The sequence below is a fragment of the Mus caroli genome, unplaced genomic scaffold (assembly GCF_978045245.1).
Source record: "Mus caroli unplaced genomic scaffold, Mus_caroli_1 scaffold_19, whole genome shotgun sequence".
Lineage (NCBI taxonomy): Eukaryota > Metazoa > Chordata > Mammalia > Rodentia > Muridae > Mus > Mus caroli.
The window spans coordinates 66,560,419-66,574,231 of record NW_028227274.1 but is presented as its reverse complement, the minus strand read 5'-3'; the positions used below and the strand labels follow the sequence as shown (position 1 = coordinate 66,574,231).

The 13,813-nt window shown below is 44.6% G+C and overlaps 1 protein-coding gene across 15 annotated transcripts in view; it reads right to left on the bottom strand.

The window, feature by feature from the left end:
* Positions 1-5,652: 5,652 nt before the first annotated feature.
* Ldlrad4 (low density lipoprotein receptor class A domain containing 4) overlaps positions 5,653-13,813 on the bottom strand; it is a 322,460-nt gene continuing 314,299 nt past the window's right edge. For 11 of the 15 annotated variants that reach the window (XM_029472270.2, XM_085833737.1, XM_085833736.1 and 8 more), the window contains one exon: positions 7,731-12,306. In XM_029472270.2, the coding sequence (XP_029328130.1) occupies positions 11,776-12,306 (531 nt within the window). In that variant the 3' untranslated portion in view covers positions 7,731-11,775. Of the gene's footprint in view, positions 12,307-13,813 lie in introns of all 15 variants that reach the window. The other 4 variants (XM_029472280.2, XM_085833738.1, XM_029472279.2 and 1 more) reach the window with 3 other exon arrangements.

Below are 13,813 nucleotides of genomic sequence, written 5' to 3'. Positions count from 1 at the left end.
CCAGGAGGGGCTAGAGTGACCTCACAAATCACCTTTTCCTGTGCCTTGTGAGATAGAGGAGATTTTTGCAGTATACACATACAATTTTGAATTACTAAAGGGCTTCTAAATAGAGGTTGCTATAGAATTAAAGGAATAATGTTTTGGTAGCTACAGTTCATTTGTTAATATTTGTTTCAGATTTTCAAAACTGGGTCTGCATACGACCAAAAATAAGGCAAATTTAAATGGTCAAAAGTTCTCCCTGACCTATTTAAGTGCCCTTCCTGCACACCATTCAGTTGTTGGCATCAAGAACTCACTGTTGAGTTGACTTAAGCAGAGGTGTGATGTCAGAGTCCTCGGCACCTTGGCCTTAGGCCTGACTAGCACAGGAGCTTGTGGTGAGGATGTGTGGGTCTTGGAGTTGGAAACTTGCAGAACAGGGGCAGGAGAAGCAGTGGGAAGGGTGTCAAGTATTCTTCAAATAGTAACTGTGCTTGCTCTCCATTGGCCCATGTGTATGGTATTTGCCAATTTTGAATTGAGTAGGGTATCCATTAAAAAAAAGAAAGGGAAGGAAAGAAAGAAAAGTCATATACCCAAGGGACAGCAAAGTCTGGACCTCATGTCTTTCCTGATGACCGGAATGGCCTCAGGACACTTCTTTCCCAGAATCCCTCTTTCACCATGAACTTTGGCCTTTTAAAGAGACCGTCCTCTTATACTCTGAGCTTCTCACAGGTCAGTGCTGAGTGAGGCTCACTGAGTTGATTTTCCCTCTGGGTTTTTTTTTTTTTTTTCCTTTCCCTTTGTGACGTCTGTGTCCTTTGTTCGTTCTAACCAATCAGTACAAGTTGATATTTCCTGTGTCTCCAGGATTGAGCTTTGAAAATTAAGGTGTATTCTTCCTTATACAGCATTGGTAGTCACTAACAGTAATTACGGATCCTGAGTATCCCGCGGCAATTATTTGGTTATTTTGATAAGAATGATCCTCTTAGCAGGAAGAATGCACCCTGATTGCAGAACCCTTGAGGGCAGAGTGGGACATGGCTTATTCTGAGGATTCACATGAATGGCCTTGATAAGAAGTGACTATCAATCTCAGAGCATGGCTCCTTAGGGAGTGAGCCATGGGGATCATTGTTGTTTCCTCTGGGAAATATTCTAAAGAGCAAACCTCGGGAGATGAGCGAATGGCTCGCTCACTGCCACAGCGTCGCCTCCGCCTCCTCCTGGCTGCCTCCCTTTGTCCAGCCTTTTCTGCCCTTGAATTTTGCCGGATATAAAGGTTAGCAAACAGTCCCTGAACCGAGGACACATGCAGGGAGTGCTGGTGGGCGTCTGCTCGGCAGGGCTGTGAAGCTTAACCCCTGGTCAAGTGTGCAAACTCTCACAGAGCATACTTCCGAGGGCCTGAGGCTTCCAGCTGAAACCCAACTTCCTTTTTGTTTGAACAAGATGAAATCTCTCCCCCTTTTTAATCCATACATAGAGTAAAAGACACTTTTTGTCACATTTGACAATTCCATTAAAGATGCTGCACAAAACAACAGCATCTCTGTATCATCCTTTTCCAATTAAATGTTTCTTCTTAGTCCTGGATTTGATTTTAGGAAGGGTAACAGCACGTTCGTATAAACATCGGTTAGCTCTCGCCATGTTTGCACTTCTGAGTACTAGATTGAAGATTCTATGACGAGTGTATTTTTACTCATTGGAATTCCTTTTTCCTTAGGACTCTTACTATGGTGGCCAACTTGTCTCACAGCTGCTTTATTTATTTAAGAATGCAGGTCAGGTGTCCTTACCTGCTTGGTATCCTGGCGATGGCAGTGTAGAGTCATAGGGCTCTGTGACCTGGGACCTCAGTCAGCATGTACATTCTGTTTCCTTGGAGAAACAGGCAGGTTAGTGCGGACACACGGCTTGTACGCTTTACCTCTTTTGACCAGTAACAGACAGGTATGCATTAGCCCAAAGAAAAAAGTACTGTCAAACAAATATGTCCACAAAACCTGATGCAGTGTTTGTTGAACGGGTGAGCACCTTCGTTGCTTACACTTTAGGGAGGGGGCATTTTAGATTGTCACTTCTGTTTTACTTCTGTTTGTGCCCTGATAACTCCAACCCCAGCCTAAGAGCTGTAGAATTTGGCGCTGAGTAGGTCATGTTAGGACGCTGAAGGCATGTTATAGTTGAAGAAAAAAACACCAAGATCTGGGTCTGAAGTTCAGCCAGTCCCTACTCATATGGTCCCTTCCCCTGTGTGGCAGATACTTAAGTATGCCACGAAAGGGACAATAGAATTCAGGCCAGTTCATTATGTTTGTCAGCAATACATAGCCTGGCTCTAATGCTGATGCCCTTCATCTTTTGGAGTTGAACTTTGTACCTTACTTTCTTTAGATTCTACTCTGTTTATCTTACTTTAAGAGTAGTAACCTGAAACGGACACAGTTAAACTATCCTGTGGCCTTACTTTAGCTTCATTTTTCTCTTTAGTGTGGGGGTGTACTGGGGTAGGGGTGAGAGACAAAAAGTCCAGTCTTGCTGTGTTTCCCGTCACCATCTAGTGAAGCTGGCCTTAGCAAAGCACTCGAGTTGCAGTTTTCATGCAACCCACAACCCATACGTGAGACTCTAGTTTCTCCTCCAGTCATAAAAACACCTTTTTGCCTTTTCCTAAATCCACATTTGAGAGCAGCAGTAAAGGAGAAACCCTCAATCAAATCTAGATTTTATACATATAAGTAACATTAAATATCTCACGTATCACGGAACGTTTGGCCTCAAGAAGTCCTCAAGTGTCTCCTTGGTTCAAGATGAGGCCATCTTCTTCTTCCTGCCCATGTGTAATAGCAGACAGTGGCCATGGTGTCTGAAGCTCTGTCAGGAGCATACTTGAAGCCAGCTGAGACTTATTTTTCCATTTAATTGCTGCCACTTGCAAGAACATCAGAAGCCATTGGAAACTGGTATTTTTGGAAAATTTGGTGTAGTGAAGTTCAAGATAATCTCAAGAAATACGAGGTTTCAGCCGGGTGTGGTGGCGCACGCCTTTAATCCCAGCACTCGGGAGGCAGAGGCAGGCGGATTTCTGAGTTCGAGGCCAGCCTGGTCTACAAAGTGAGTTCCAGGACAGCCAGGGCTACACAGAGAAACCCTGTCTCGAAAAACCAAAAAAAAAAAAAATACGAGGTTTCACCAAACGAGCGTACTTTCCCTCTGTGCGTCCCATCAAGATGAAGTTGAGGTAAAGCCTGTGGTACATTTATTAGGAGGGCAGACTTCCTATGAAGTATTCCCAGTCCCAGAAAAGGAAAACAGAACTGTGTGCAGCAACGCATGTGTATTCTTCACTGCCTCAACAGGTGTGTGCCTTGTGTATAGCGACAACATCCACAGGTCCTGCACCCGAAAGACCGTTGGTGGCTAACGTGCCCATTCCTTCAGGTTGGGTAGCAAGAATGATGGGCCCTCGTTGGCCAGCAGTTGTCACTTCATGTGGACACTGAGGATCTGGTGGGCTGCCCCTGCCTTAAGTGGCCCCTTGTCTTTAGCTCTGCTTGACTGAAACAATTATGCCTGCTTTGTTAAATGAAAGTCTGGAACTACCTCCAGCCCAGGACATTGGTTATCTGAGGTGAGCTCTTGAACAATCGAAAGCCTGCCGAGCCCAAGGTCCAAGCTGCTCTTTGCTGTATGTAGGAAGTATTTATAAAACCCAGCCACCTCAGGACCCCACTGCCAAAGAGTTTGTGGCAAATAGCATGTCCCAACTTACCTCAGGGTAGCGTGAGATTCTCAGCACATGGGGACCATGTCCGGCTGGCGGTCCCTGGAAGAGTGGGGTGGCATGGTTGTGCTTGGGTTCCCAGCCACACTTGCTGTCTTCTGTTCAAGTGATTGTTTTATACTCACAACTGAAGAAATGCTAAGTGGGAATACTATGTGACAGGTTAAATTACAGGAGCCACTGAACAGGACTGCTGTGGTGTTGAAAGATTTCAAGGGAATTCTCAAGGCCTTTGGGGTGTGTAGTGTAGCGTAGTTATCGCTGGTGCAGTCACATTATCAGGACCAGCTTTTACTCGAACTTTTTTTTTGGAAGTAAAACAGAGCAAATGAAATTTACATTCTTGAGGCAAAAGTTAAAGTCTTAACAAAAGTACAGCATTTGAAACTGAATTTCCAAATACAAGGGCTTTTTACTTTAGGGGATGGCGTTTCCAAGTGTGTGTTGTAATTAGACTGTGTAAGCCAAACAGATCAACACATTATAATGAGGAAAATGTAATGTGTTTTAAATAATGTAATTCAAGTCATGGGTTCTTATAAACTGTTAATGCAAGTGTTACCACCAAGAGATAGAATTACTGTTTTCAAAGGCCAGTGTGAGCTGCTGTCTGAAAGTTCGTTTTCTGCAGCAGGTCTTACCAGAGGTCTTCAGGGCTTGCTAGGTCATCAGCCAGGGAACCTGGGCAGAAGATAGTCCCACAAGGCACTCTCCATTGTGAACTGTAGTCCCAGCCTCCTGCTCTGGGGCTCAGTCTTCTTGTTGTATCATAAACCCATCACTCCTGGCCTCCTCCTGCTTTTCCTGAAGCAACTGAGAACCTGGGTTGGGCTTTGGTTTTCTTTGAGAGGAACTCAGATCAGTCAGTACTGAAGTGGTGAGAACCAGTGGCAGAGGGGAGGGAGAGCCTGACACACCTGTCACCCCTTGCTCACACGGGTGTTAGCTTTGGGAGATCTGGAGACAGTGTCTCCAGTGAACTGCTGAATTGAGAAATTCTCTGAGAGCATAGTGTGGTTTTACCGGTGACTAAGGATGAGAGGCCCTGCATTTGCTTGTTAAGTTTTATAAACCCCTTAGCAAAATATAACCTCACTCAGAATCTAAGAGGATTGTTAGGCCTCGTATTTGGGCCCAAGCACTATTCCAGTAAGGCCTTGGAATTTTGTCTGTTTACTACAAATGTGGAAAAGCATTCTATTCTCATGCAGAATTCACCTTTTCTTCTTGGGTGGTAGGTTGTGTGGGGCTAGTGCATCCTCATAGCTGGAATCTGTACGATTACCCGGAGCATATATCAATACTCTCAAGTGTAGGTCACAGCACAGCTGAAAGCCTCTACCACCAGGGAGCGTTTGTTGACAGGCCTACTTAGCACGCTGTGTGACAGCCATCTAAAGCCCCTATGGGGTTTGATGTTCTCAGGAACCAGTTCTGAATGTCCTGTGTTAGAACTCAGGGTTGAGATCATGTGACACACTAGAAACTCCTCTTAAAAAGTTAGCAGCAGACCAGTGAGATCGGGACTGAAGGCGTTCACTGGCAAGAGTGTTCTCGGAACTCATGTGGTAGACAGACCTGACTCCAGCAGATTGTCCGCACCACACGTGAGTTCTGACACAGGCACACGTGTGTGTGGGTGTGCAGACACTCAGACCAATATTTTAAAGCCAGTAATTAGGGAATGATCAGCAGCAGCCTTTGGGTTGGTTTATATTCCAAGGGAAAGCTCTCTCTTGGGTTCTGTCTCCAACACCACAACCCATAGGTATTTTCTGACACTGGTCATTCACACATCAGTTTTCTATTTGTCGTATCTGAAAAGTGAACAAACAACCCCAGGGAACAGATTATTTATCACTGATTATTTTTAATGATTTTGTGCTATGATTTGACCATGGCATTAAGAACAAGCAGAAAACCTGATTTCATAACTAACAAACAGCACTTGTGCAACATCTTTCATCAAAAGTATTGCAATTACAGACCTGAGGTCTAAACCACATCGCCGCCGGGGCAAAAGATGCAGGTGGATGACAGTGGAGAATAACTGCCCATATATAAGCAGGAGCTATGTTAAAGAGTAAGCATGTGGTTGTTTAAACACAAAAGGACTCCGACTTCTGATCATCATAGCTCACAGAGATCGGAAGGTTCAAATACAATTGTATTTTTTTTTTTAGTAGATTGCTTTATAATAAAAATAAAATGAACTAAATGCTGTGGATACTGTTGTATATATTTTAAAACAACTTTAAACTCAACGAGGATATGAATTGAAATTGAGAGTTTGGAAGGCAGGCACATCCAGCCTGGTTGAGAGGAGAGCTCAGGCTGAGCTGGGTCTGTAGAAAGGAGCCTGGTGGTCGGACATCTTACTACTGAGTCCAGAACACTCTCACAAGCACTAGAGTGCCCATTTTCTGACAGTGATTGAGCCTCGGACCTTGACCCTGGGACCCTCAGGATGTGTCCTGCAGTAGACAGAGACACTACCTCCGATTTGGGTGAGACGAATGAGATACCCACTGTCACATTTGCTCCCCTCTTGTCTTGTCAGGAGGTGGTAAAAAGCAGAGTCAGCATTGAGAGTCGCACATTAAGAATAATTAGTACTAGCTTGGAGCTTTTATTTTTTTCTTCACCCCCCACCCCCACCCCCGATTGGGGGATAATTCTGTTTCTGACTTTCAAAATCAGAGCACATACCACAGAACAATGAAAAGCCCGGAATTACTCAAATGGTCACCTGATGACATAACTGGATTAGCTTAGACAGCACTTAGTATCCATGGTGGTTTAATGGACACCAAGGCTTCTGTGCTTAAAAATAAAAATAAAAATGCCAAAGCTACAATTGGATACTAAAGACTAAGCTGGAAGAGTGAAGTATGACTTGACATGCAGCTTAACATGTAACCTGATAATTAAACCTAATTGTCTTAGGGGTCAGGACTACCACAGAACACAATAGGACCGGACTTCAGATTCTATACTCAGCTGGCAGTTCTCTAACAACGACTCAAAACATTTTCCCTACCCTAATCATCTTCCCCAATGGGTCTTTTTTTTTTTTTCTGAGACACTCCATACAAATTCCAGACAGTTCATTGGCTCCATAGCTTCCATATATAAGACAAGGCACTGAGAAACATGGGACACAACTGGTCACAAGTGCCCTTAGGCTGAATAGCCTCTACTACAGGTTACTCACTTTCCTGACACCATGCGTGTCATCAAAGATTTGCACATCCCACTGAGGCCTGACACTGATAAATACATTGAGAGAAAAGGCCCGCACATAGAGCAAGCTCAAAAGCAACTTTTCCCCCCAGGACTAAAATAGAACCAAATTGGTCTATTTCTAAAGGGATTCAAATAAAAATATCTCAGAAATTGCCAAAGTGTTTTCAGAGCAAAGGTGCAACTGAATTCCTATGTATATGCTGGTCATAAACGGCTGCTTCCTTGTTCAGACTTCTTTCCATGGTGTTAATATGGTATTTAATAGGAAAATAAACTACATAGATTTTTATCTGTATGTAATCATTTGCAAGTTTCCTTACAAAAGATGGAGTACATAGGCATTCACAAATTCTATGCCATTTCTGTTAAAACTGGTATCTGTACACTATATTACAGTATTAATTTCTTGTTCTACCCATTGGGTAGAGTATGTGCATATGTTCAATGTGTATACAGCACCTTACAAATAAAAGCAAACAGGTGAAGAAGCACCATTTCAAGTGAGACACAACAGAGATGAGCACTACACACTGGGGCCGGGGCCCTCTACCTCCTGACCTCAGAACAAGGCACCTCAGCTGCTTAGAGATGGACTCGCCGAGCTAGGGATGGAGATGGTGTGTGCAGCTGCATCACCTGTCTCGTGCTAACCTGGTCATGTTACAGTATCTCCAGCATACTTAGGGACAAAGATGGAGTGTGGGGAGAAGTCCCTTGCTCAGCAGATGTCCCTGTGCTGTAACATCAGCCTTGTGCGATATCCAGCTGGCAAAGCCAGCTATTAAGTGACATCTTTATTCCTAAAACCTATGGACTAAGGGAGGCTGCCAATGCTGTTGTGATTTGTTCCTATCTCCAACGCCCATGAACAGCTCCTGGCAGCCACACAACAGGATTTGTTGCAATCAGTACTGTCTTAAGCCGTGAAGCTGCTTGTGATTTCAGGGTGCAAGCGAGTCTTGATGGGCAACTGACATGGGAGGAAAGCAAAAGGTGGCAAAGCAAATAGCCTTTCCGGTTTGTTCCCCTCTCCCCTACTTCTGGGAGGTTTAGGAGGCATAGAGCTGCCATTCCAAGCAAAACTCTGGAAGCCCTACCACAGCATGCACACTTTGTCTCCATGGCCCAACTCCTGGAGTCCAGGAATGCCCAGGTTCTGTCTAGCAGTGTGTCAGCAGACCTCAACAGAGGCCGCGTGGGTTTCCTCAATAATATGGCCTGGGGCATCTTAGGGACCTGCCTCAGGCATCTCTAAAAGGAACAGTTGGATAAGAGATGTAAAACCTATACCTGTGGGGAAGGCCGGCATGTGAATGGATTCTCAGATCAACAGCTTTCTGAAAGTACTTCCTTTTGGTCCTGATAAAGATCAATTGGAGCGACTTAGAATTTTAAAAATACTATACATGTATATATGTATGTATATATGTGTGTGTGTGTGTGTATGTATATATATATGTATATATATATGTATACTTATATGTATATATATACATATATGTATACATATATATATAGCCACCCAAGTCCCATGTACGCGTGAAGAGGCATCCATCCCAGCTTATCCTCATCCTTGCCTCTTGAGTTTGAGCTAAACATTACTAAAGAAAAGTACAATTCTCATATTCTGCCTGTAAGCTTTAGTTACTGCCACCCTGTGGGATTAGGTGTGTGTCTATGGTGGCGAAGGCATGGGGCCTGCTTTACCAGTAAACATAAATGGGTGAGCCGCTGGCTTCCTAGTCTCCTCTATTAAATATTGCTTCTGTGTTTATAGAACTTCGGAAGAAGCAAATGCAGGCCAAAAGGCTGATCTCCAGGAGATGAATTTGCAGGCCGTGTGTTTTATCATCCTGGAAATCTGTGAGACAACAGATGAATGGCCTGCCCGGGACTGTTCCTTCTAATACTGTAACCCTTTACTCGAGAGCCCCATGGGATTAATCTGTCAGTATAGCCTACTGTCAGTTGCCTAAATTCACTGCTCTCCAAACTGAATACTAGACTTTCTAAGCACTCAGCTTCCCCCTGTATGAGCTGTGTCTTCACAGTAGCTGCTTAGTCAATGCCTTAGAGCCAGGAGACAGCATAGCATGGGCAGTCAGCTAGAAAGTTACAACCTAAACCTCCCTGTGCTGAGAGAAATGGACTAATTTTTATGACCTTTGCTTTGGCTTTTATACTAATTCCTTAAAGAGGCCCAGCCTCAAAATCACTAGTGTGTGTGTGTGTGTGTGTGTGTGTGTGTGTGTGTGTGTGTGTGTAAAAACATGAAGAAAGCAAGTTCTCTTTTGAAACGTAGTTAAATATAGTTGAATTAATTGTTTTGCCTATACTATTGGCATCTACAAAATGCCCTTGTGCTTGCCAAGTTCCAAAGTTATTTACGAGTCTCTGATCTCAGTTCATTCTCACAGCAGGTAGAAAAGGAAGGAAGGATGAAAGGAAGGACTGAGAAGCCATTTGGAGCTGAAACTAAAAGCTGGGATCTCCAGCTTCGCCAAAAACTAGTTAGGATTTGGAATGACAAAACCATAACCTCACCACCCCCTGGCCGTCATCCAATGCCAAGTCTGACCAGTAAGATCCCAGTGAGGACATAAACCTCTCCTCTGCCACTGTATCTCGGGGTACCATTCAAGCACAGCCCGAGAGCATAAGGTCACCAAGAGCCAGAACCTTCTCAGGAGGCCTCAGAGAAGTGGGAAAGGTCACCTTTGGCCTGCTTCACCTATGGCCTAAAAGGCCACTGAATGTCACCAGACAAGACAGAAGAGCAGCTCCTGAGTCCCAAATGGCATCCTTCCAAGCAGTGTTTAAGACAAGCTGACGACTGCTGCCTATCTCTTCTCTCTCCTTGTAGCTGTGAGTATTCCTGTGGACGCTACAGTGTAAAATGGATGAATTCAATGGAGATTTCAAAACTCAAACTAAGCCAGTGGCCTGCCTACTAAGACAAGCAGAAATGAGAAGCCTGGGGTCAGAGAGGACTCCGGCTTTGAACAATTTAGTTCTCAGGTAAGAATACAGAGTTACTTTATGTAATCACTTCTAAAAACAGTCACACACCACAGAGACAGACAGACACACAGAGAGAGAGACAGACAGACAGAGAGACTGAGAGAGACAGAGATCGATTTGGTGTTAAAGCTGCCACCGAATTTCTATTCTGGTTCATTGTGTTGCATGCAGAGGCCAGACTTCCAGAAAGCAGGTGCCTGCCTCAGTGCAGTTTAGGAAGCCAGCTCTTACATCTGCATAAGAAAGTTGTTGTTTATTCTACATAAGAAATATTCGAAATCATAAACTGACTTCAAATACTAAGAAGCCATTTTCCAGCTGCAACTTTGCCTGCCACTGCCTTGTCCTGAGTCACACCCTGACCCACCACCTCTCTCCTCTCACTGACCACGATACAAAGACTGGCTATGCAGAAGTGAGTCTTTGGCATGAGTGTTGGCAGGTCTGTGCCGGATTCCCCTAACATGCAACACTGGAGAGATGCAGTGGCTTATTATGCCAAACTCGTTCCTCTGTCACGTCCAGGGGCACATTAAACATAAAGAACCATTACCAGCACGGCACTTAGAAAGCCAAGTGGCCTTGGGGACAACTGCTGGTGCCAGGTGCTAAACAGAGTACCCTCGCAGAACTCAACAGAGCTGCCTCGGAAAGTGGAGAAGTGCAATGGGACTCGCTGCGACCCATAGTTCGGCAGTACACAAAATAGCCAGCTTGCATTTTAGACAATTTATTGCATAAAATAGGGTATGTATCTGAATATATTTCATGCTACAGTGGAAAAAAAAGTCTAAACTGCTGACCCTGCTGGGAAGAAGACTAGCTGTGCATGACACTCGGTACACAACGTGAGCATCTCTTTCCACCAACCTCTCCAAATACCTCAGTAGTACACTGCTGCTGGCTGCAAATTCTTGCAACATAACCACTTTTAAAAATGTACGTTAACTTGGAAAAACACCAGGGTACATTGCCAAATACCTTTCTTGTATGACTCTGTGGACACTCAAGAGTGTTTCCTTGGGCATGATAGCCATCCATAGGTGACAAGACAACATATAGAACTTCACACGACACGGTTCCCTCATCCATATGTTAAACATTGAGATAGTGCAACTCTTAAAACATCCCATCACAACACAAACCACTTCCTCCCACTCGTCTAACTTTTCCAACTCTAAAACCTTGGCACACCAAACAGGAGTTTTGACTCATATTTTTAAAACAAAATAAGTTTCACACCTTTGGAGAAAAAGCAAACTGGCTGATTCTTCCCCATGATAATATATAATAATTCTTCCCTCTTTATTCAGTTAATTATAAAACAGGCCACTGTGGCCTCATTTATCCGCAGTCTCCTTTTGGAATTAAATATGTCAAAAATACCTCTGTGGGTCTTACTTTCATGATGTCTTCAAAGCAGCCTTTTTAAGTTTTCTCTGCACACCACTTAGCCAAGATCACACCATCTCTAGCCCTTGCCTCCATCCACCCCTGCCCCAAGGTGAACACTGTTTGTGGTCAAACCGGATGGAAGTTTGAATCGTGTTTCCATCTTGTTTGCATGCAATTCCCGTGAAAGGAAGCAGAAACGAAGACCGTGTTTGCACATTTGGTTTTACTTGGCTGTACCAGTAAAGCTGGGCAACACTGTGGCAGTGGGGCCAGCGGGCCTCTCTCTCCCTGCCGCGGTTTCTCTCTCCTTGAAAAGTGCACTCTGGAGGGAATCAGACCAGGTCCCCCGGCTTCCTGTCTTTGCCCTTGATGGGTACAATTGTGCCCTCTGAGTTGTTCGGCTGAAACTGTGGTCTGCTGCCCCTGTGTGTGTTGCTGTGCTGGTGATGGAAGAACGAGGTGCCTGGGTAGTGGCCCATCACCTCGCTGTAGGTCGGGGGCGGCCCCTCCATTCTTCCGTTACTGCTACAGGTAGCTGCGCTGATGCCCGAGTGGCTGCTTGGTGGGCATGGTCCCCCGTTGTACATAGAAATGTCTATCAAGTCACTGTCAAAAACGGTTCGATTGGGCGGGGCCCTCACGGACTCTCGGTTGAGTTCCATCTGCTGCTCTGGGTCCCGGAGCTGTAGCGTGCAGGGTCCTTGGTAAGGAGGCGGCTCCTCCCCGTCTGACAGGGAGATGGTGGGAGGCAAGTCAATCTCGTGCTGCACGTAGGGGTAGGTGGGCTGGAAACGACTGAACGGATCCCGCTGGATGAAAGATGGGGTAGTAAACCTATCCCTGCCCCGTGGGGCACACATGATCTGGAAGGAGAAGAGAAAAGGTCTGAGGAGATTCTCAGTACAACCGTGACTGACAATGGGACAGGCCGAGGGAAGTTCAAGCTTGCTCTGTGTTCACACCAGTTTTCACACACACCCCTCACATCATTTCCTATGTAAAACAGAAAAGAATAGTGTCCAGTGTGGTGGTTTGAATATACTTGACCCAGGGAGTGGCACTATTAGGAGGTGTGGCCTTGTTGGAGTGGGTGTGGCCTTGTTGGAGAAAGTGTGTCACTTTGGGCTTTGAGACCTTTTTCATAGCTGCCTGGGAGACAGTCTGCTCCTAGCTGCCTCCAGAACAAGATTAGAACTCAGCTCCTCCAGCACCATGCCTGCTTGGATGCTGCCATGCTTCCCACAGTAATGAAAATGGACTGAACCTCTGAACCTGTAAGCCAGCCCCAATTAAATGTTGTCCTTTTATAAAAGTTTCTGTGGTCATGGTGTCTCTTCACAGCAGTGAAACCCTAACTACAACATCCAGAATCATTTTGTTGTTTGTTGGTTTGTTTTAGTGTGGTCCTCTAGAAGCCACGTCACAGGTGACTTCACCCAAGCCTCAATGGCTTTACCCATAAAATGTAAGACAAGGCAGAGCAAGCCTCTTGCTTTTTCAGGAGCTGACAGCTCTGGAACCCAAAACTGAGCAAAGGAACAGGGGTCTCTGAGGTTAAATGTTCTTCCAAAAAAAACTAAATAATCCAGAAAAGTGACTTTTCTTTTGCATTTCTATACTTTTACAGTTATTTCAATATAAGTTTGCTACAGTTATTTTTAGCTATAAATATGAAAAACTTTACATTTCAAGGCAAATATGATTGTAGATTTTTTTTTCCCAAAATGAACTCAGAACATATTTCTTTAAAACTCCTTTCTTGGGCGACGTCTTTAAAATGGTAAAGTATAGTCAGCTTGTGTAAGCTGGCAAAAGAGAAAGTCAGAATTACAGGAAGTAGACAAAGACAGACAACACTTCAGAAATCCACAAATGATGTCAAAAGAAGGGGGGGGGGAAGCAACATGGAGAAGGAAGCTGAACACAGCCCCGGCTGCTCATTTCCTGGATGGCACAGGAGGGAAGCTATGAGAGACTGGCATCACTACCCTCAGGACAAACAAACCACAGCTCCCACAGGCCACAGATGCTCACACTCCCACAGTCACCCAATTTTTGACAAAGAGGCCATCCATATACATTGTAGAAAAGACAGCATTTTCAACAAATGGTACTGATGAGACCAGATAGCTACACGTAAACTGATAAAAGTAGACCATTATTGTTCACCCTGCACAAAAAAATCAACTCCAAATGGATCAAGGACCTCAACATAATAGTCTGGCAAGATATGCTCACTGGTACAATAGTGGCATAAATGTTATTGGTGCAACCTACTGGTCTGTCTGGATTCAAAGCCTGCTCCACAAGATAAGATTTATGGACCGCTACACTATTGCAAATATGTATAAAGAACTCTAAGTGTATGAA